Source organism: Lithobates pipiens, unplaced genomic scaffold (assembly GCF_037356315.1).
Source record: "Lithobates pipiens isolate NorthernLeopardFrog02 unplaced genomic scaffold, aLitPip1_a1.2 Scaffold_16, whole genome shotgun sequence".
Lineage (NCBI taxonomy): Eukaryota > Metazoa > Chordata > Amphibia > Anura > Ranidae > Lithobates > Lithobates pipiens.
Window position 1 is genome coordinate 374,609,804 of NW_027507748.1, and position 24,348 is coordinate 374,634,151.

Below are 24,348 nucleotides of genomic sequence, written 5' to 3' on the forward strand. Positions count from 1 at the left end.
ATTTAAAAATAGATTGAAATCTAAAAAACTGAACTACAGACAATTATTTTTTTTAAAGGCAAACAAAACATATCTAAACCCAAGAAGAAAAATATAATATATTGCAGCCTACCAGTCTTTAGATTTGGTGGCTGCATTGGTTTTTATTTTCTACAGGTAGAGGGGCCACCAGAATTGAAAAACTCGCGTAACAGAGCTCCAAAAGTTTGTCTTAAAAGTTCATAATTCTTTATTGCCAATGATAGTCTGAAATCAAGAAGACAACCTGTACTAAACTCATTTCAGGGGAAGAAAAATTGTCGTTCATTGGGGCTTATTGTACCAGCAATTTAAACTGTACTCTATTTAAGAAACTCCTGAAGGTTAGTCTCTATGGAGACTATAAATTGAATTGTTTCAATGTGCATATAGTAAGGATGCTGGTGCCAGCTGCATTTTTACTCAGCTCCTTCACGAGATTCTTAATATCTTGCCATGTAATGCATATAAGCAGTCAATGTTTCTGCCTGCCCTGAAACGTGTTGGCCATAGATTTTCTTCTTGGCATTAAAGTATCACTAGCAATAATGAATTATGGATTCTTAAGACAATAATTTGGTGCTCTGTTATTTTCTTTCACCTATTCTTTAGAGAACAGTCATTAATAAATGCATAACCTGATCCCCCTTGGAGCAAGCTGCTGTGAACGGAGAAGAGAGGGCTAAAGACAAGAGGCAGAAGGAAATAAGTTTATATAACAATGTTTTTTTACTGATCGCTCTCTCCCTCTCACAGCAGCTGGTAGCATCCAGGACCTCCTATAGACATGGAACAGGATGACCCACACCTAATGTGGATATCTTAGAAAAATCTCAAACATGGTAGGAAAACAGAAAATGATTCAACCTAACAAGGTCCACCTAAATTTGAAAACAAATAGGAAATTAAATAATATTTTTGTTAGTTTTGGAGTCCAAAAAAAGACATTTTGAATAATTTTCAGGTTTTCACAATGAGTACTACATTTAAAAAAAAACTTTCATGAGAGAGAAATGGAGTCTGCAGTTGTGGACCTCTCTTTTAAAAAATGGTGGTTACCTTGACTGTCATCCACTGGTCAGAGTCACTGACTTGGCACAATTATGCAGATCATAACTTTTGAGTTTCCTTCACCTGATGTGTACACTTGAAACAACTGAAGCCAATGGGTCAGTTTAATGGGCATGGAACTGGCATTTTCTGATGTTGGTAAATAATGGCAGCCCTTACATGTCAACCATGATAGGTTTACTTTATTTAAATGGCTTGCTGGCTTGCATTCTCATTTTCCAGGGTCAGTGTGTGAAAGTTGTTTGTTAGGCTTACAACAAATCAGCAAGGAAATGCTTATCTCTTTCCAGCTACTTGCATGATGAAAAAGTCTATTTACAAACTAGTTAAGCTTGAAATACTATATCCTGGCAACTACTTAGTCATTTTGTTACCAAAGAGGAACCTGCTTTATTTATTCCAAAAGTAGCACAAATCTTTGTCATGAAAAAAGACACTGTTTTTCGAGCTTTATTCAGTCTGTTTTATTTAAGTGTTCAATTTCAAATTACAGAGTCATTCTCTCAGCACACAGATGTTCATTGGAACAGAGTTGCTAGCAAATCACAAATTCTATCCAGTAGACAACTGCTTCTAAGAAAATTGCAGTACAATAATAATCTGTAATAGGCAATAGAATTATTACTAGATTCTGAAATATTTAATTGGGGATACTGTGTCACGCTTGTTGTGCATGTTTTGCTGTTGCTTTGGATTGCATTGTATTATTAAAATGTTATATCTGCTGACAACTAATGGTAGTTCAGCATCACAACAACTTTAGTATTCTGTGCACTTGGTATGTTGCACTATTCTCCCCCTCCTCTCTAGTGCTAGGTAGTAATGTTTTTGGATACACATTACATCGGTATAGTTGTTAGCTTTATAGCAGACAATAAACTGGGAAAGTCCATTTTATTTTGAAAATTTAAGAGTGGAAAAACTTCTGTTGCGCTGAACGCTGCAAAGTAAATTTGCGTTGGATACACCTTCCATGTTTTATAGGAGATTAAGACTGTCTGTTAAGGCTGTTAAATCAGCATGTGATCACACTGTGCATACAGACTGACATCTATGGAGGTAAGTTAGTGCATAAAGTGGCAGTTGAGATAGAAAAGAGAAATTAGAAAACATGATCCAGTGGCTGAGTATGAAATTGCAAAACACTAACTTACAAAACAAATGATAGTTTAAAAAATGTGCCAAAATGTTTCTTTAATTGTTTTGGATGGAGTGGGGAAGTGTAAAAATCCCTATCAGGTTCTATTTATATAGCAGTGATTACTGTATAAATGACAATGGTCCCAAAAATGTGTCAAAAATGTCCGATGGGTCAGTACAAAAGCACTAAATATGTGTAAGCGTGAGACATTTGTAATCTGGCGGTGCTGGGGACTTCTGGTCACCCTAGGATAGTGGCCAGCAGGGCCCACAGGTCAGTGGCTGGATTCCAACCACGGCGATGGGAGTTGGAGCATGCGGTAGGCTGGCTGCGCTGCTCTCCTCAGACTGACGCCACCCCCTGGGAGCAGGGAGCTTGAGCCATGCAGCCGCCACCACGGATTACAACTCCCATAGACAACAGCGGCGGCCATCACCTGACAGACTGCCACTCATTATTGAGTCATTCAGCGATCAGCGGGCGGACACCCAGACAGCCGCTGCACGGCGCCGGCAGGCCACCAATATTTTGGTTATACAAAAACAGTACAGCACTTAATTTGGGGGGGTACATGGGCAGCACAGAGTAAAATTGGGGGGTCATGGCCCCATCAGGCCCCACGCTGGTGACACCATTGCACAGCACTGGCACAATGCGGCAGCAAACTTTGTGGCATCTGAATGATGCTTGGCTGGTGGGGCCCCCAGGCAAGTGGGGCCCCCAGGCAACTGCCCAGCGTGCCCATGCAAAAAAGATGGCCCTGCTCATCCACTGTTATATCCAGCAAAGGGAAGACAATGAGCCTCTTGTCTCAGTGGAGCCCCCCTGGCTGGCAGGGAAAGTATCACGAGAGAAGTCCCTGGAATGCGTGGCTGCACAATCCTTTCCCTGCCAGCCTGAGACAAGAGGTTTGTCTGTATATCTATGGGCAGTTTAGAGCAACTCTCATCGTCTTCCCTTTGTTGGAAGGGTAAGAGGGTGTCATAAGATTGATACTTGGACTCACAGATTATTGATTTTGATTTAGCGCAACACAGTTTAATTTTGTAATATGTTTTTTACCTTCCTCTACACTACTAAATGAAGCATTTTTATTTCTGTCTGTGCTACTGTTGGAAATTTTCCTGTACTTCCTGTCTAGTGAAACTGTTGTTTCTGGAACAGGAAGTGAGGGCAAATCTCTTTTAACCCCACATGGCAGCTAAAACCTGACAGGGATTTTTACACTTCCCCACTCCATCCAAAACAATAAAATAAACGTTTTGGCACATATTTTAAACTATCATTTGTTTTGTAAGTTAGTGTTTTGCAATTTCTTTATTCTTTCTTTATTTTATCTGTGATAATATCTCATGCCAGCGGCGCAGCTTAATTCTGATTTTGTTTATGCTATCACAAGCACAGTTTAATTTTGTTATTATTTTTAAAAGACCATACAAGCCTTTTTTTCAGCCTGTGTCCCTGTTGCAGTGTTTACCTCGCCTGTGAAACTGTTTTCATTGGAATAGTGAGTATACACAATTCATATGAATTAAGGCGGTTTCCTATTACAAAAACAGACACCTACACCATTCATAATAAAAGCACCCTGTGCCTCATGCAATGCGTAGTACCTTAGTAAGTGAAACCTACCCTATTTGGAGTCCCACTTTGTCTAAAAGGATCAATCTTGGTAATAAAGTGCATGATGAACTTTACTCCAAGTAATAAAACCTAGTAATAGAGCCTGAAAGTACACTTTTGAAAATTTTAGTCAGACCCGATTCTTGTTTGAAGAACACTTATTACCTCTTTTACATTAAAGCTCAATCCCAGAATGAGTACGTTTTAACCTAAATATAAAGACATGAATATAAAACGCTTATATGAATGTTGGCATACTTTGTGTACACCAGTAATTTGTGTTCCAGTAGGCCGGTATCTTAATTTGGAAAGGCATTTGGTGCATGCCATGTGGATTTGTTTCCTTTGTGTTAAGGCTTGTTTGCCTCCTCTCCCACTCCGCTGCCACAAGATGGCGAAAGCCGATTGAGGAATCAGTTTGGGTGAGGACACGTTGGATTCCTAGACAGAATTTGTAGCTGCTGACTTAAAAAAAAAAAATTTGGGGGGGGGGGGGGGGTAGCCTGGAGCTCTTCTTTAGATTAATGTTTTTGTTCATCTTTAAAGTTTGAATTGCATGGTTTCTGGCACGGTAATGATACATTTTTCTGTGTTACTTATTTTTGTGTACTCTTGGAGCTCATATTTGCTGGTCAGCACTGCGGGGTAGAGATGGGTAGAATGTCTTTGGTGAAATTGATTTTGCAATGAATTTATCAATTTTCCTATGCTTTGCATGGTCAGTTTACAACAAGGAAGAAAGGGGACTGGCACGATCAACCAGATATTTCTAATAAATGGAATACATTAAAAAGTAAAAGACTACTCCTTCTGAACAATGTGGCCCAGTGCACAATTGCCCTTTGTGCTAGTGCTTTCTCCCATTCCCCCTGAGACAAAGTTTGAGAGCTACTGCTGTCCCAATTTGTGCAGTACCCCGCTGTTTGCTTACATAAGCCCCCCTACACAGAAAGACTGTCAGGAGATATTTGCCGTTTCAAAAGAAAAAAAGGACAACATTCTGTCCATGTGTATGTCGTTCAGTCTCCGACAGAAGCTGGCCGCTTGGGCAGCTTCAGTCAAATGTGCCTGCTGGAAGACCAGCAGCCAACTGGCTCTCGATCAGCACTCTCAGCCAATGGCAGACAGCAACACAACAGCTCAGCAGGGGAGATCACTGAACTAACCTTGCATGGTTAGTAAAGCAGCTTCGACCAGAGCTGACAGTTTTTTTTCTTTCAAACCACGGGATTGAACGAAAAAAAAAAACGAATAGTGTGTACCAGGCTTTAAGCCCCGTACACAGGAGCAGAATATTGGGAGACATTTGCCAGTTCCAAAAAAACAGCTGACATTCTGCCCGCGTGTATGCCAGTCTGTCTGACAGAAGCTGGCACTTCAACTGGCTTCTGTCAGATGTTCATGCTGGAAAACCAGCAGCCAACCGACTTCCAAACAGCGCTCTTAGCCAATGGCAAAATACACTGTGAGGCATAAGGAAGGCTGCAACACTGGGCCATGACCCGGTGGTTGAGAAACACTGGACTAAACAATTGTGTATTACCACAATGTGTTGCTGATGTGACTTGTACAAATATACATTTGGGCAAAAAAAATTGAAAGTTATCCAAATAGTTTTACTAAACTCCTTTGTGAAACACTTTCAAGAATCATCTGTCAGGTTTACAGTAAAACAATCTCTAGAAAGGGAGTGTCTTTCTCAGTTATCAATGAATTATGGGATCTTGAGACTATGTACTAAACAGTGATGTGAAATCAACCCTCTTTATTAAGCTTCAGATGGCATTATTTTATGCACATTAGTCACAACTCTGTCAACAAATACAAGGATGTGTTCATCACATTTTAATGTTTCCTGTTAGTCTTTGCACTTTGTCCAGTTTACAGCTTTCCTAGTAATTTAGTTAGTTGAATTAAACCAATATAACCTTGTACTGTTTTTATTAATAGTGATTTGATGGCCAGAGATTAAATGTGACAAGTTCACTCCAGATAAGTCTTTCCTAGCATCCCCTGTGCTTCTCTTACCTTGGGGAAAATTTTCTATTTACCATATAAAACAACTAGGCTCATACAAAGCATAAAAGGAAGAACAAATCAAACATTGCTTTTTTGCAGGATATTTGTAGTCAATTTCAGCAAAAAACGAATTTATATTTTCATGTATGCTTTAGTGTTTCTTCTTAGAAACATTAGTGTTTGATTTGAAAAAAACTGTCTGTAAATGAAGCACCTGGCATTTGCCATTGCTGCATTGTATGTGAAAGTGCAATGTTTAGGGCTATTAACATTATCCTTTCTTCATTACCTGACGAATCATTCACCCGGAATCAGTATGTGCATATGAAGTGACCAGTCAGATATGCATGTTTCTGGGGGCAAGGTACTCACTAAATGTTAAAAATAATTCAACAGAAAGAATAGGACCCATTCGTACTGGTCATGCTATGTGTAGAGGCCTAAGAAATGTATTGCTGGTTCCTGCAAAAATGAGAGTAAATACCTACAGTACCTCTTCTGTTACTAAATGCTGCTTTGTTGAAGAAAAATATTCTGAAGTTTGCTGAGAAACCAACACTTCTGGAAGTAGCAATCGCTTGTGCCCCCAACAGTGGTGGTTGTTCCTCCAACCAACCTCTGCATCACTACTGTGTCCTATAATGATGTGGAGGTCGACAGGTGGAGCCTTGAAGTCAGCCATATGTTGGCCTTAAGGCCAGGTACAAACTTATAAACATTTTTTCACATTTCTAAGAAATGCCTAAAGCAAGTCTTTTTTGCTATAATTTCTATAATTGATCCATAACTACTTAGGACAGAGTATTCATTGGGCAGACAAATAATAACCAGCCCACAGTCCTAATTCCCTGCCAAAGCCCACAGAACTTCCAAGTGTGCCTCCCCACAATACAACATTTGGTACCTAAGTAGCCAATTGCCAGGCCCAATTGTGTGCAGTTTTCTTCAGCAAGCGAAAATTTACAAAGGAATCTTAGTAGCCCTAGCAACCGATTATGGTTCCAATGGAGTTCCACTGAAACGGACTTGCCTACACACAATCACACCAAATTTCGATAGTTTAGAACGCGATGACGTATGACAGGACTAGAAAAAGGAAGTTCAATAGCCAGCAGCCAATAGCTGCCCTTGCATCGTTTTTGGTCCGTCGGAAAAAAGCATACAGACGAACAGTTTTTCCTGATAGGAATTGATTCAGTCAGAAAGATTTAAAACATGTTCTATTTCTAGGTCTGTCAGAATTTCCGAAAGAAAGAGTCAGATGAAGACACAATCTGTAATGTCACCACAGAGCCTGGGCTCATAGGTTAAAACTGCACAGGACAGAAAAACTATGCACATTGTGACTTGCTCCCATCCTGATGCTGGAGAAGAGGAAAAGAGACGGTGCTTGCCATGTAACCACACACAATGCACCTGCAATTAAATTGAAGTGTGAAGAGGCAGGGAGAAGGAAGTAAAAAGTCTAGGAATTTCATACAGAAGTTGGAGTTGACCTTTAAAGTATATAAAAGCAAAACTTTTTTTTTGTTTTGGATAGAGTGGAGATGGATTAGAACACCTGTCAGGTTTTTATTTCAATTTGTATCCCCATTAACCTCCCTGGTGGTATTCCCGAGTCTGGCTCAGGGTGGAATTTCAGGACCAAAAGTGGTAACCCCGAGCCAGACTTGGGATCGCATCGCAAGATCCAGGAAGAGCTTACTTACCTTGTCCCTTGGATCCTGCGATGTCTCCCCGCAGTGTGAGCATCTCATCCTCCGCTCGATTTATCAGGGAGCCGGGCTCCGTTCCCTGCGAGCGTTGCGACGCACGGGGACGGAGAACAGCGCCAAATTCAAAAAGTAAAACACACACTATACATACAGTACACTGTAATCTTACAGATTACATTACTGTATGTAATTATTTCACCTCCATTTTGACCCTTGTGGTTTCTCCAGTGTCCTGCATGCAGTTTTATATTATAAAAACTGTTCTTTCTGTCTGGAAACTGAAGATTGTCCATAGCAACCACAACTGTCCCTTTACATCAAAAGAGGTTTTAAACCAGCTAGAAAACAGCGATAATAAATTCGAATCACTCGCAGAATTGAGCAATAGTGATTTGTGGGGAGATCCGTCATCAAACAATGAAAAGTAATGACAGTGACAATTCTGCAACTGAGCAAATTTCAGTGTTTTGGATTTGATTACATTATTGAATAATTTTTATCATTATTATATTATTATTTGGCTATAATTATTTATAGTTATTTATTATATTATAATTTATGATTTTGTTTTTTTAACTTTATCATACCCGGGATGTCTGCTAGACTCTGGTTTGGACAGATTTAAGTTATTCCTAAGAATTACAGGCCTACAATATAAAATGCCAAATTTCCATGCAAAATATTTGTACCGCTTTCAGCACCAAAAATCGGAAATAATCATACTGCCAGGAAGGTTAAGGAGATTCACTCTCTCTGTTTGTCCTGTTTACCATTATCATTGAAAGTGAATGTACAAAAAAAAAAAAAATCACACATTTTGGGTTGTTCCCAGAAAAATTATAGAGGAGAAATCATCCAATAAGGACACTGGTTCTGGTGACCTGGGGTCTCCAAGGAATTCACTTAATTTGCAAGGATTTCCTCTCACTTCCTGTTTGGCTGTGGGACAGGAAGTGAAGGTAAATCTCTGCGATGGGACATAGATAACAAAAAAAATGTGACAGGGGTTATAACCCTCCCTTACTCTATCCTAAATGAAAAAAAAAAGTTTTGCAGATAGTTCTACTTTAAGTTTCCCCCCCAGGGTACTGGGTGATAACTACTGGTTTGGGTGTACCATAAAAAGTTTGTCTGACTTTTCACATACTGTCTTACTGTGAGCTGTCCCTATATTGAAAGGCTAGGTCAAGACCCGCACAAAATACAATTAGTGTCTATTTACATTTGTGTGGTACATTAACATATGTTAATATTCACTTTACTGTATGTTGCATTACATCAGCAATTAAAAACATTAGACTCTCAATGCACTAAAACACGTCAAAATCAGATGAGCCACGGAATGGTTAAAACACTGCAACTCATTATAGTGCAATGCACATGCTCTAAGGCTCGATTCACACTAGCGCGTTTTTTGATGCATTTTGCATTTTGCAGAAATGCAAGGACATTTTTTAACATGGGTTCCTATGGAACATGCTATTTAAAATGATTGGCACCACAATGTGTCGACGCATGTAATATGCAATGTGCACATTGCAGTAACTTGTATATTCTTGCATCACATGAATGTAAGCTGGCTTTTAATTTTGCAGCAATTCATAAAAATAAAAAAAACAGAGCCTGCTGGGGTATCTTTTTGAAGATGTACATCTAGTGGCATCAATGGCTTAAACACTTAAATGTTTACTATTAAACATGTGTTGTCATTAATTTTCTTTTATGAGGCATAATGGCAGTCACTGACACGTGTCTAAATCTGATTTTTCGGTATTGTGTATTGGTCAGTTTCTCGAGTTCACTAAGGATGATATTTCTGCTCTTTCTTCTGAATGCTATACAAGATCATTTAAAAGATTCTACTCTTTAGGGGAAAAATAACAGCACCTGGAGCAAACAAGGCAGCATTTTCTATTTTTAGCTAGCCTTGTGCTTTGTTTAGAGATTTCTGTAGTTTGATCTAATTTGACTTATTCTGTTTGATCGGTCACCATTCTGCAAGTCAATTTCCACTATTACTACTACACAACTGCTCTACATTTATTTTAGGGCATATTTAAAATATATATATATATTAAATCTATAAGTCTATCCAACATTTTTGCCTATGAATGGAAATCAAACAAAAAAAATGGCATGCATTTAAATCGTTCCATATATACAGTTTATTTTACAGTATTTGAGTTTTAGCCTTGGCAATTAAATCCATGAATGTGGATTTTTATTTGGCTGTGCCAATTAGTTAACTACGCAGAATTATGCTTTATGCCTGCAAAATCTTTTTACAGATGTTTGCAGGGAAACTCATATTCCTTTCATGCTATCATTAACTGAACTAACTACAGAAACTGAAATCTAATTGACTTATGGGTTAAGAACATTTTATAAACGTCATGAGTTTTTAACATTATTGTATTGAAGTATCACCCTAGTTTTAGAAGCATTTCTCACATATTTTGGGGTTTATTTACCAAAACTGGAAAGTGCAACATCTGGTGCAGTTGTGCATAGTAGCCAATCATCTTCTAACTTCAGCTTGTTCAATTTTAAACCCCTTTCACACTGAAAGCGTTTTTCAGGCATTTTAGCGCTAAAATAAGCTGCTTTGGGGCAGTGTGGGAGCGGTGTATACACTGCTCCCAAAACGTCCCTGCCCATTGAAATAATTAGGCGGCGATACAACATATGACAAAAATGTGCTTTTAACCGAACAGGGCCGCTAAAATTACGGTGGAGCACTGCTAAAACTAACGTCTCTTTACCGCTAGCAAGTCCATGATACAGCGTGAAAGAGGCCAAAGTGATTTTAAATTCTAAAATTAAATATTTAATTAATAACAAACAACTTTATACTTACCTGCTCTGTTCAATTCCATTGCATATAGTGGCCCCGAACCTCCTCTTCTAGAGTCCCCCATGCACCCATGCAATCTGATTCCAGTGCAGAAAAAAAAAGTACCTGCACCTTTTTTATGACAATCCAAAGCGAGTTCAGCCATACAAATTGTATGGCTGAACTTGCATTGCAAAGACATTGCATGTGATCGGCAAAGCAGTGCGGTGCGAATCACATGCGATGTCTGTGTTTGCTATAGTGTAAACCTAAGCTAAAATGCTAAGTTGACCTTAAAAATAATAAATGCACATCTTTTTACAATTATTTCCTTTTTTACTAGGAGCCTGTAAAGCATTTCCCCCATGATCAGCAGATTGCAGGTGCAGTGTCAGGCTCCTGCAAACTGTCATTGTAGCTGTACTGACAGCAGGGCTGGACTGGGACAGAAATTTGGCCCTGGACTTCATCCAGACTGGCCCACTTACATTTTGAGTGTCCCATCAGTACTCCCTTACATCAGAGTGTCCCATCACCAGCCCCCTTACAACAGAGTCTCCCATCACCAGCCCCCTTACATCAGAGTGTGCCATCACCAGCCCCCTTACAACAGAGTGTCCCATCAGCACCCCTTACATCAGAGTGTCCCATCACCAGCTCCCTTACAACAGAGTGTCCCATCAGCACCCCTTACATCAGAGTGTCCCATCACCAGCCTCCTTACAACAGAGTGTCCCATCAGCACCTCTTACATCAGAGTGCCCCATCACCAGCACCCTTACAACAGAGTGTCCCATCAGCACCCCCTTACATCAGAGTGTCCCATCAGCACCCCCTTACATCAGAGTGTCCCATGAGCAGCCCCCTTACATCAGAGTGTCCCATGAGCACCCCCTTGCATCAGAGTGTCCCATCAGCAGCCCCCTTACATCAGAGTGTCCCATCAGCAGCTCCCTTACATCAGAGTGTCCCATCAGCAGTCCCCTTACATCAGAGTGTCCCATCAGCAGCCCCCTTACATCAGAGTGGCCCACTGAACCATCGGCCCACCGGGAAACTCCCGGTAGTCCCGATGGCCAGTACATGCCTGACCGACAGGCAGTTACTGAATGGCAGGAAGAATCAATAAACTACTAGAGTGCTCACCAGTGTCCTTGTAGCTTATTGAAAACTTCAAGCCGTCAGCTGCTATGTTTGACAATAATTTTAGTTCTCTAATTCACAAAACTCTGTGAATGAATGACAGGGCCAGGGGCAGAGCCCTGCATAGCCATGCTCTTTTTAAATTGTGACAGTGGGTGTGGTGAGAAGATCACCTGCCCGCTATCACAGTGGGGGCTGAGTGTGGGGGGGCATGCAAAGGCTACTGATTTAGTAACATGTTACATCCTGAAGGCGGGTGGAATATGTTATGAAAGGTAAACTTGTCCTTTAAGCTTTGACAAAAAAACCTAGAGGCTAATTGGTTTCTATAGAGCTCTGCACTGGATTTAGTACCCTCCAGTTTTAGTAAATCAACCCCATTTTGTCTAATAGTTTACTTTAAGATTTGTCCAGTCAAAATACACAGCACACTTTAACTTCATAGAGATACTAAGAAATGTAATGGAGATGATAAAAAATCAACTGTGTCTTTCTCTACTTAACACTTTTCCAAGTCTGCTACCGATAGAAAATGTCATGTGACCAAGCAATCATTGGTGGAAAGCAGTGACAATTCAGATTGGAGTCAGGCTTTCCTCTTCTTCCTTTTTTTCCCCATTCTTCAGACATGTATTTTTAATTAAAACGTAAAATTGGGCTCTTGTTCTCAGATGTATGCTATACCTCACCACACCTATTAATTCACCTGTAGCAGCAACAAGGCACTGTGAAGTACACACATTTTTGCCTACAGCTTACTGCTAAACTTAGATTGTAATACATACAGGGTACTTCTTGTCACAGCTCATCAGATCGTTCAAAAAAAAAAAAAATGCAAGGAGTGATGTCTTAAGTTGCTAATAATGGCATTCTCAATAAATGGCCATTGGTGGGCTTAGCTATGACGTCAGGGAAAGCTAGACTCCATTAAAAATGATAATTGAAAGGGATGTAATCACCGGAGGAGGCCATGGCTCTGGAGCTCTATTCACATAACAATTTACACTGATAGGGGAAAAACCATGAGATGTTATTTAAAGCTGGATACAGGTGTTCAAATTCACACAGGAGAAAGAATTACATTTAGAAAATGTGTACATTCAAGGTTGAACTGCAGAAGCTGTGGTCTGAATACTGTATTGCCTGTTTTAACCAGGATGAGATCTCCCAGGAATCGGATCCTGGTGAATTAGTCAGTTGGAGACACTGTTTTATGTACCTGGTTTCTCTTTAGTACAGATTCACCTTAAGCCTAGCTTCACAGTGATGTGGTGCGAGATTTGCAGCGATTCCTGTGTGTTTCCTGCACCACATCACAGTTGCGCTCCATTCATGCAAATCACTGTGGATGTCAATGTTAAGTTAAAAACACCCCAAAAATGGTTTGCAAAACACAGTGGGATTGGCTGAGCTGGATCGCATGGGTGTGAACACCCATGCGATCCGATTCCAGTGCGGAAAAGATGTGATTTGAAAAGGAATGAGGTGGGATTCCTGTCTGAATAACATGCGGTTCCCCACAACTCACCAGTTTGAACCTAGGCTAAAGCAGAATTCCATGATTTATACCCCATGTAGCTATTGGAGAATTTAATTAAATACATGTTTTTGTGCCTAGAGTTTCACTTTAAGGCCCTTTTCACATCTGTGCAGTTTATATGTTTTAGGTGTACTGCCCTAAAACAAAAGTCCTGCATGCAACATCTTTCATGCGCTTTCATCAAAACACACATTCTATAGAGTTCTATGGCAGTGCACCTAAAATGGAACAAAAAAGCAACATGCCAAAAACACAACACATGAACTTGCCCCGAGGCTGGTTTCACACTGCTGCACTGCAATTTGGCCAGATTGTGAGTTTATCCACAGTTTTCACAAGTTTTCCGTGGTTTTTTGGAAAGCGCACTTAAGATGCAACACGCAGGACATTGGGTGCGCTTTCAGAAACACCAAAAACATTTGACATAATAGAAAGTCCATGAGACCATGGCTAAAATTGCTGGTTAAATGCTTGAAAACTGTGGCCAAACCACAAAAACAGCAGTGTGCAACCGGCCAAAGGTAAAAAAAAAGGGCAGTCCGATCTGCAGATATAATGCAACCCCAAGGCTTTGTTTTTGTTTTTTCCTAATTAATATAAACATGCACATTTCCTGAGCTACATGTTTATTACAGGAGTAAGAAGAAAGCCAGGCACCTTCAACAGTGGAGTATTTTGAAAGAAAACAATAGTGCCTGGCTGAAATGATTCTATTTGGCCGATTGCTATTTCTTTCAATATTTGCCAGTCTATGGGTATTCAGTGTAGTCTCCATCAATAGACATGACAAATATCACTGGGGTTGATTTACTAAAACTGGAGAGTACAAAATCTGGTGCAGCTCTGCATAGAACCAACCCGCTTGCAGGTTTTTTGTCAATGCTTAAACTCCCTGGCGGTATGATTATTTCCGATTTTAGGTGCTGAAAGCGGTACAATTATTTTGCATGAAAATTTGGCATTTTATATTGTAGGCCTGTAATTCTTAGGAATAACTCACTTAAATCTGTCCAAACCAGAGTCTAGTAGACATCCCGGGTATGATAAAGTTTGAAAAATGAAATCATAAATTATAATATAATAAATAACTATAAATAATTATAACAATAATAAAAAATAATTAATAATGTAATCAAATCAAAAACACTAAAATTTGCTCAGTTGCAGAATTGTCGCTGTCATTACTTTTCAGTATTTGATGACGGATCTCCCCACAAATCGCTATCGCTCAATTCTGCGAATGATTCTAATTTATTATCGCTGTTTTCTAGCTGGTCTAAAATGATTTTTGATGTAAAGGGACAGTTTTGGTTGCTATGGACAATCTCCAGTTTCCAGGCATAAAGAACAGTTTTTATAATATAAAACTGCATGCAGGACACTGGGCAGAACACTAGGGACAAAGGGGATGTGAAATTTTTACATACAGCTTTACATACAGCAATGTAATCTGTAATATTACATTATATTGTATGTATACTGTGTGTTTCACTTTTTGAATTTGGCGCCGTTCTCCTTCCCCGTGCGTACAGCGGCGGGACATCGCTGGATCCAGGGGACAAGTAAGGGTAAGTAACCTCTCCCTGCATTCAGCAATGCGGTCCCGAGTCTGGCTCGGGGTTACCTCTTTTGATACAAAATCTCCACCCTGAGCCAGACTCGGGAATTCCGCCAAGAGGGTTAATTAAACAAGCAGAAGTGACAAGCTGATTGGCTACCATGCACAGTTGCACCAGATTTTGCCCTCTCCAGTTTTAGTAAATCAACCCCATTGATGTTTCTGCCCACCAGTTCGTCCATAACACATTACACCCAACCCCTCTCCTCTCCACCACCCATGCTTCTGGTACTTTTGAATACCAGGAATTTCAATAAATGTCTATGTTGTTATCCCAAAAACGTATGTTAAGTTTTAAACAAAGTATCCACAAACAGAATGATATTTGTCATTGTATATCAAGTGTACTTTTTAGTTCCTAGCATATCTAATATAGGCTCACAATGAATGAATGAATGAATGAAATACTTGTATAGCGCACAATGCGAACTGAATCGCCTCTAGGCGCTGTGGCGAGCTTTGATCATCTGCTAAAAGAGGAAGGTCTTGAGTTTTTTCCTAAAAGCCAGGTGATTTTCTTCCAGGCGGTAACTACCTTTTATACTAGTAAACTAGTCAACGACTTTGTGCTCCTTGTTGTGAAGGTGTGTTGTCAATACATAATAATGCTGATGTAAAAAGGATTGTTTAAAACTGGTGTCGTTCTGATACCAAAGTTAGTTATGAATACCTTTACAATCCTTAATGACGATGGCATTTAATTCCTCAAGTAATCTGGAGATATGTTGTGAACTTTGCATGATCTCTGTGACAATTACCCTCTGGTAAAGTCATTGAAGGACTAGTGCAGAAGTGAGGGTTTTTTAATTGCACGGCATCATTAAAATGAGGTCCCTCAAGCTTGCTGAAAGATAACTTTAAGATATGTACTCATGACAACTATATCATTTCTGTTTTATAAAGCACTCTCTGTTTTAGTGACCGAAGATACATGAGGGGTCACAAAATACTAAATCTGGCATCTTTTTCAGGGTACATAGATAAGAAATCTAATAGTATCTATGAATTATTGCCTTGCTTTGCATATCTTGACTCTGGTCCTACCTAATTGTGTCTAAACGCATTAGGCTGAAGGCTTGTACAAAACAGGAGTGTTTCCATGCAGTTTTTTTTACTATTATAAACCATAATGCTGGCCATACACAAACAATGGCAGTTTCGAAAGTGAAACAGTGCCAACTGTCTAGGCAGGGAGTTCCCTTTGGAGAGATTACCTCTCACTGCCTTTGGCGTCTCTGGAAGAAGAAGCAAAGAGAAATTATCTCTATGAGACATAGGTGTTGATTTACTAAAGGCAAATAAACATGCACTCTGCAAAGTGACTTCCATCATCCAATCATGTGCAAGCAAAAAAAAAAGCATTCTTTCTTTTTTATTTTCTTTGCACGTGATTGGATATTCTTTGCAAAGTGAAACTTTACATTATTTACTAATCTCTGGAGCAATTGCCCTTGCAGAGTGCAACTGCACTATAAAGTGCACAGTCTATTTACCTTTAGTAGTCAACCCCACAGATAATAAAAAGAAGCCCTGATAGGTTTATAAAAGAGAAAAATGAAAAGACGCTTTAAACCAATATGCTGTAATAGGTGGCAGGTTACTCTATAAAGACTTATGCCCTGTACACACGGTCGGACATTCCGAAAACAAAATCCATCTGATTTTTTCAGACGGATTTTGGCCCAAACTTGTCTTGCATACACACGGTCCCACAAAGATGTTGGAAAATCCAATCGTTCAGAGCAAGGTGATGTACAACACGTACGATGGGACTATAAAGAGGCCAGTAGCCAATAGCTTACGTCTCGTAATTTATTCTGAGCATGCGTGGCACTTTGTGCGTCGGAATTGTCTACACACAATCAGAATTTTTTTTGTTGTCGGAAAAATTTTAGATCCAAATCTCAAACTTTGTGTGTTGGAAATTCTGACAGAAAAAGTCAGATAGAGCCCACTCACAATCGGAATTTATGACAACACAATCCGATCGCACATTTTCTGTCAGAAAGTCTGACCGTGTGTACAGGGCATAACACTAGTTAAACACTACAGCAGGTAATTTTATTCTAATACCTGGGCTGCTAATGAGACATTCCTAAGCAATCGATTGCATTTTCACAGGGTTGCTGTGGGTTGTTGCATAACAGCATAACCTTTGTAACTTCAAGAGAATCCAAATGTTCATAGTATTTGCATAGCAGTATAGCTCCTATGTTACAAAAAGGCTTAAAACAAATGAAATTCCTTTACTTTACTTTTTTTCCCCCTCCATCTCTAGTCAGAATATAGATGTGTAATTATTACCAGAAAAATGAATTAGTCAATAGGTAAGCATTATTCTCTAATTCATATTCATGAGAGCCTAATAAACATCTGACCCTCGTAAGGTTAAGGGGTCATTTAAAAGAGAATTTCTATTGCATTGATTAAATTCAGAAGTAAAAGTTTTGTGTTCTAACAAACCATATACAGTTTAATAGAGCTCATCTTTACAATGTGACAGCTGTTTAAAAGCAAGGTTCTGGGTAAATTGCATGTATGCAACTGAATTAAAATAGAACTCTAAGCAGTATTAGTTGTTTGATAAAGCAATCTCTGAATTTGAATGCTAGGAGGCCACAACATGCATGCAATAGCCTCTCCAGCACAAAAACTGTAATTCAGCATTTTTTCTTGTAGTGTAGCTGTAAAAAGAAATAGAATAGATAAGCAATATAGGAATTCTGTTCTGTGTTTGAGTTTGTCCTCTGTTCTACAAAGAGCATACAGATCATTTTGTAAAGAACACTATTGTAAGCAGATGAAAAGACTCGTCTTACCTTCTGATGATATCACAATGATAACATGCAGAGTGAGGAAAAAACACAAATAGGTGAATGTCATTCTTGCAAATCTACCAGCAAGTGATGCTGTGAGCCAGAATCAATCAGGATCTTCATACTGTGCTCACATCTCAGCTGAGAGTTTTTATACAGGAGAGGGTACACAGCTAAGAAGGTGAACTCCTCCCTCTACTGAATATTCCCTGATTCCACCAATAAGTGTCACTCATTGCTTATCTTTTTTAAACTTGTTCCAACAACCGATAGTAAATTCTTCTGTCACTGGCATGTATAAATAGAGTTTAATTGCAAGGAAATTCCAACTCGATAATTAGAAGCTCTCAATTAACTAAGGAACTCTAGACTTGGCTACTAATAAAATGCATTAATTATTCAAAAGCATATTTAATTAGATATATTAGTTCACTAACTCTTCAACTCTGTTAAATAAAATGTGAATTTGCATTATCAGGCTTTTGCTGAGATTGTGATATATGATGCATCAAAAAGCCAGCCATACAGTGGCATGTTGCAGTTGCTTCTTGGTGTATTTTACAGGTATCATGATAGCTTATTTCGTTCTGTCATGATGATGTGCTGAAGACAAATTGATTATTAAGGTATAGTACATATATTTAGGTTTGGAATTTTTTTTTATTATTATGTATTATTTTATACTGCATAAATGTGCCACTGTAATGTAATATGTACACTAGATAATGTTTAAAAATATTCATATGCATGATGGTAAATTGTATTTATTCTAGTACTGCTATTACTACTACTACTGGTCATTGAGGTCCACCACTCCCTTGTTAAGGTTGTATTTGTGGGCACAGAGGGGTTTCTCCACAACACCGGCCGCCGTAGAAATTTGGACAGTCTTATCTGCATGAAGGGAGGACAGGACGAAAACATTCCGTGTATCCCTCCACTTCACTGCTAACAAATTATTACATTTCAATAAGGCTCTCAGGCTCTCACCCCCCGCCTAAGTCGGGACTCTACAAGCCGTTGGGGAAAGCCTCGGCGATTAGATCGCTCCGTGCCACATGTACTATTTCCACAATCAAAAAGGTGACTAAAAAGTGGCAGACTTGTGTAATAATTGTCCACATACAAGGGGTACCCTTTTCCAAATAAGGGTGACACCAAGTCCCACACAATCTTATTAGTGCTCCCTATGTAGTCTGGGCAGTTCTCCGGCTCTACGTGACAATCTCTTACCTCATAAACCATAAAACTATATGTATAGCCTGTTGCCCTGTCACAGAGCTTATACATTGTGACCCCATATTTGGCATACTTGCTGGGAAGATACAGTTTGATAGACAAGCGGGCAGAAAACTTAATCAGGGACTCATCAATGCAGACAATGTGATCGGGAGTAAACAAGTCTGCAAACTGAAGTGGTTTACGAGGGGCCAAATTTTGTGCAGCCGATTAAAACCAGGGTCACCCCCAGGACGACAGAGTTCATTGTCATCGAAATGCATAAACCACAAGATCTGATCGTATCATGTCCTGGTCATGGAGGCAGAGAACACGGTCATATGGTGAATTGGGTCAGTGGACCAATATGACCGCAACTCCCTTTTTTCAACTATGCCCATGAGGAGGGATAGGCCCAGGAAGGTCTTAAATCCGGAAACTGTAATTGGTTTCCAATCTCTGGGGATTAGAGGCGATCAATTGACCAGCATACAAAGTGCTTTGGTCCACAATAGAGATCTTCCGTGAAATACAGCGAATAAATATCAAGTAACATAAAATCAACTATTTCCACCTAAATTCTGGGTTGGCCAGTGAATGGGGGAAGTGTGGGTGCTGCAGAAGGGGTGGGCTCCCAATTCAGATTGGCAAATGCAGCAGGAAGGACACTATGGGCTCGACAGGCCTGTGTTTGTCTTCTTGGTGGCTGCTGGACTCTACTTGTGCTAGCCAACTCACTAGTTTGAACTGTACTTATGGGACTCGCCACATCACCAAGTGTTACTGCAGTGCTGGATGTATGGCCAGGATGTACTAGGCTGCTGGTGCTTTCCAGTTCACCAGAAGGATGAGCGGCACTAGTCCTGGCTCTCTGCTCAACAACAGCAGATAAACGGGGTCTGTTGACTTTGGCAGGGACCACTACTCTGTCGTCAGAGCTATCAGTCAGGGTGCCGCTGCTGTTTCCAGGTTTGTATTCTGAGCCTGAATCTGATAGATGGGTGACTTCCTCTTCACTCTCATCTGTCATGCTCAGAAACGTATAGGCCTCTTCACTAGTGTACCTTTGATTGGACATTTTGGCCTCTAAATTTACTGGTACATCTAGTGAGACTCAAAGGAAAAAAGAGCACCTGACTGTCAGCGAATGCTTCAAATACTACTCTTAGCATTCTCAGGGATCAGGCCTGACTCTGCGAATGCTGCAGTTATGTGTTTTTTGTCTTGTAAGTGACAGCGATCGATTGATACTGTTAATTGGTGTATACTGCGCTGTGATACAAATTTTGATTAACCGCCAACACAGCTCTAGACAAAAAGCATAGAAAATCTAAAAGGAAAAATATGTGTAGTGCTATGCCAAAGTATTAAATTCAAAATATACGTGCCAACATATATATATCTCAAAACATATAAATAGAAAACAAATTCACTTGTGCTCCGTGAGCCCAAAAATTAGAATCAAACACTATTAAGTGGAAATTGATATAATCATTCACAGCTTATTCTTAAAAAGTGGAAGTGCTAATACAGTCCCAAAAGATCAAATTTGGTGCCCGTTTATGTAAAGACTTCCAAGGTGTACTCTTCATACATGCAACACCACCACCACTGTGAAACTGGAGGAAGGCTTGGACTTAGCTAGGCATATGCCCCCCAAGTCATGTAGGCTTATAAATGGAACTCGACCCAATAAGTATAGGTAATCCACACATTCAGCTCGCACCGTAACATCAATTTGGCAGAGGCTCGTTGTTATCCAATAGAAGATGGGGTAGTAACATCATACATAAAACCGTAGAGATAGAAATCCAACATAGCATAATATTGTCACAAGAATTTCTTTAATATAAAAGGTGAATAAAAAAAAACCCTCACATTTTGAGGATATCAAAACAACATGTACATAAATGAATGCAAGCGATGTCTGCAAAGGAGTCCACCCAACGCGTTTCGACTACAGAGTTATCATCTGGGGTGTGGACCCCCTTCCCAACATCGCTTATAAAAAATGGTGATCCCAAATAAGTTCATGACGCCAAAACACTTCCGCCCAAAAACACTTCCGGTTACAAACCGGAAGTGTATAACTCGTGCCAGGCCGTTTTTTTAGAACTGAAATATCCCTTTTCAGTGACAGCCTATAAATCAAACCTGTACATTCAGATCCATTGATATAAAAAATATATCTGTTTAGGGCATTTTGGATATAATTTTACCCCCACTATATTCGACGTGTGTTTGTATTAGCCAAGCCTCGCTTTCCCCACGCTAACGGCCAATGAGCTGTCATCAACCAAGACTCTCCTTAAAAACGAGGCTTGGCCGCACTCACTTCCGGTTCGGCGTCTGTGTTCCAAGCCTCAATCTGAAACAGAGGCTTGGCCATCAGACATCCGGTGCTCCAAATAGAAAAGGTCGGCCAGCATAGTACACATCGGTGCACTGCTGGCCAATCAGGGCACACAGCACAAGCGAGACCTGGCCCCGACACCGCCCAACGAGCCGTCAACACAACTCGTCGCGAACACACCAGTAAACCAGATGTGCTGCCCAAACAGCCCAGTCGTTACTCCAATAAAAAAGAAATGAAGAAAGAAAAAATAAATTTTAATTAATTTAAATGAATAAAAATAAATGAAAAATAAATAATGGAAAGTAAATGATAAATAATAAATAAATAAATAAAAGTAAAATAAAAATAAAAAAATAATAAAATAAGAAGATAGCAAAATAAAATAAAATAAAAATAAATATGAAAATAAGAGTAAAATGGAAAATAAAAATAATAATAGTAATAATAATAAAAATAAAATAAAAATAAAAAATAAATAAAAAATAAATAGGAGTTCCACTAGGCGCCTAGACACACCAAAGATCAACTGGTTTACACCCAATGGAGATAAAAGGTTATTTTATAAAAAGCAATCCCAACCCAAGAAAAAAAGGGGGGAATAATTACACCTATATTGCGTTAGTAAAAATACCTAAATAACCCCTATATCAGGCTGGGGGTTGTATTGGCTACATAACGAATGGGGTCATCATGTACAATCTATTGGGTGCATTATTTACAAAAATTTAATAAAATTGAAAAGTAAATTAAAAATTCAAAGATCCATATTGCTTACAATTTAAAACTGGAAAGTTGTAAAACTTAGAAGTTGGTGCTATATCTATTTTAACCACTTCAATACAGGGCATTTATACACCCTTCCTTACCAGATCAATTTTTAGCTTTCAGCGCTCTTACACTTTGAATGCCAGTTACTCAGTCATGCAACACTGTACCCAAACAAAATTGTTATCTTTTTTTTTCATACAAATAGAGCTTTCTTTTGGTGGTATTTAATCACCACTGGGTTTTTTTCTTTTTTGTGACATATGTGAAAAAAAGAGCGAAAATTTAAAAAAAAAACTTTTTTTAGTTTCTATGATAAAATTTTGCAAATAAGTCATTTTTGTTCATAAATTTGGGCCAAAATTTATACTGCTACATCTATTTGGTAAAAAATAACCCAAATTAGTGGATATTGTTTAGTCTCTGAAAGTTATAGTCTACAAGCTATGGTGCAAATCATTGAAAATTGATCACATCTGATCACACCTGATGCACTGACTATCTCATTTCTTGAGGCTCTGAAATGTCAGGAAAGTACAAATGCCTCCCAAATGACCCCTTTTTGAAAAGTTGACAGTCCAATGTATTTAGTAAGAGGCATGGTGAGTTTTTTGAAGTTGTAATTTTTCCCACAATTCTTGGGAAAAATAAGAATTTTATTTGTATTTTTTTTTACAAAATTGTCATAATAACAAGTTATTTCTCATACACAGCATATGCATACTTCCAATTACACCCCAAAATACATTCTGCAACTCTTCCCGAGTATGGTGATACCACATGTGTGGGACTTTTACACAGGCTGGCCACACAGAGAGGTCCAACATGTAGGGAGCACTGTCAGGAGTTCTAGGAGCATAAATGACACCTCTAATTTCCTAACGACCTATTACAATTGTGAAGGCCCTGGAGCACCAGGACAGTAGAATTACCCACAAAATGACCCCATTTTGGAAAGCAAATACCCCAACGTATATTCTATGAGGCATAATGAGTCTTTTGAACAGTTGATCTTTTTCCACAAGTCTTCGGAAAACGTAGAAAGAAAATTAAAACATATTTTTTTACACAAAGTGGTCAGTTTATAAGATATTTCTAACTCAAAACATGTACATAGCAAAAATTACACCCCAAAATACATTCTGCTACTCATCCTGAGTATGGCGATACCACATGTGTATGACTTTTACACAGCGTGTCCACATACAGAGGCCCAACATGCAGGGAGCACCATCAGTTGTTCTGGGAGCATAAATGACACCTCTAATTTCCTAACGACCTATTACATTTGTGAAGGCCCTGGAGCACCAGGACAATGGAATTACCCAAGAAATGGCCCCATTTTGGAAAACAAACACCCCAAAGTATATTCTATGAAGCATTATGAGTCTTTTGAATGGTTAATTTTTTTACACAAGGCTTCAGAAAACGTGGAAAGAAAGTGAAAATCTTTTTTTTTTTTTTACACAAAGTTGTCCATTTATAAGATATTTCTAAGGCCGCGTACACACGCGGGGACTGTTCGCTCAACTTTGTCCGTCAAACAGTTTCAGCAAACAGTCCGCTCAAAATTAGCATGGACGGACTTGCCCACACACGACGAACAAACAGTTTGCTGAAACCGTGCGCGATGACGTGAACGGCACGTACGACGGGACTAGAAAACGACGTCCTATACACTGCAATGCAAACTTCGGCGTGCAAATCCTTTCTGAGCATGCGCGGAACTTAGTTTGACGAACAAGCCTACACACGAGGGGACTGTTCGCTGAAACAAAGTTTCAGCGGACAGTTTTTCGGAATTTCCGAAAAACTTTGTTCAGCAGACTGTTCGCTGAAACTGTCCGCTGAAAGCCCACACACGAGCGGACTGTCCGCTGAAACACTGTTCAGCGGACAAAGTTGGGCGAACAGTCCCCGCGTGTGTACGCGGCCTAACACATAGCATGTATATAGCAAAAATTACACCCCAAAACACATTCCACTCCACCTGAGCATTGTGATACCACATGTGACTTTTACACAGCCTGGCCATATACAGAGGTCCAATATTGGAAGTAGTACCTTCAGGCATTCTAGGAGCATAAATTACACATTTCATTTCATTTCTACCCATCACACTTTTGAAGGTCCTGGAGCACCAGGACAATGGAATTACTCACAAATTGACCCCATTTTGGAAAGCAAACACCCCAACGTATATTCTATGAGGCATGGTCTGCAAATGGGTACTCGGGTACTCTGACGGGCTGGTGACAGGTACTCCGTTACTCCGACGAGCTGGTGACAGGTACTCGGGTACACCGACGGGCTGGTGACAGGTACTCGGGTACTCCGACGGGCTGGTGACAGGTACTCGGGTACTCCGACGGGCTGGTGACAGGTACTTGGGTGCTCCGACGGGCTGGTGACAGGTATTCGGGTACTCAGATGAACCGTGACAGGTACTTGGGTACTCAGATGAACTGTGAC

At 39.6% G+C, this 24,348-nt stretch overlaps 1 protein-coding gene across 1 annotated transcript in view; it reads right to left on the bottom strand.

The window, feature by feature from the left end:
* The window catches only part of CA4 (carbonic anhydrase 4), a 131,030-nt gene extending 113,334 nt beyond the window's left edge, over positions 1-17,696 (bottom strand). Inside the window, exon 1 of the mRNA XM_077482142.1 lies at positions 17,541-17,696. Coding sequence (XP_077338268.1) covers positions 17,541-17,604 — 64 coding nt within the window. The 5' untranslated portion in view covers positions 17,605-17,696. The remainder of the gene's footprint in view (positions 1-17,540) is intronic.
* Between the last annotated feature and the right edge of the window lie 6,652 nt (positions 17,697-24,348).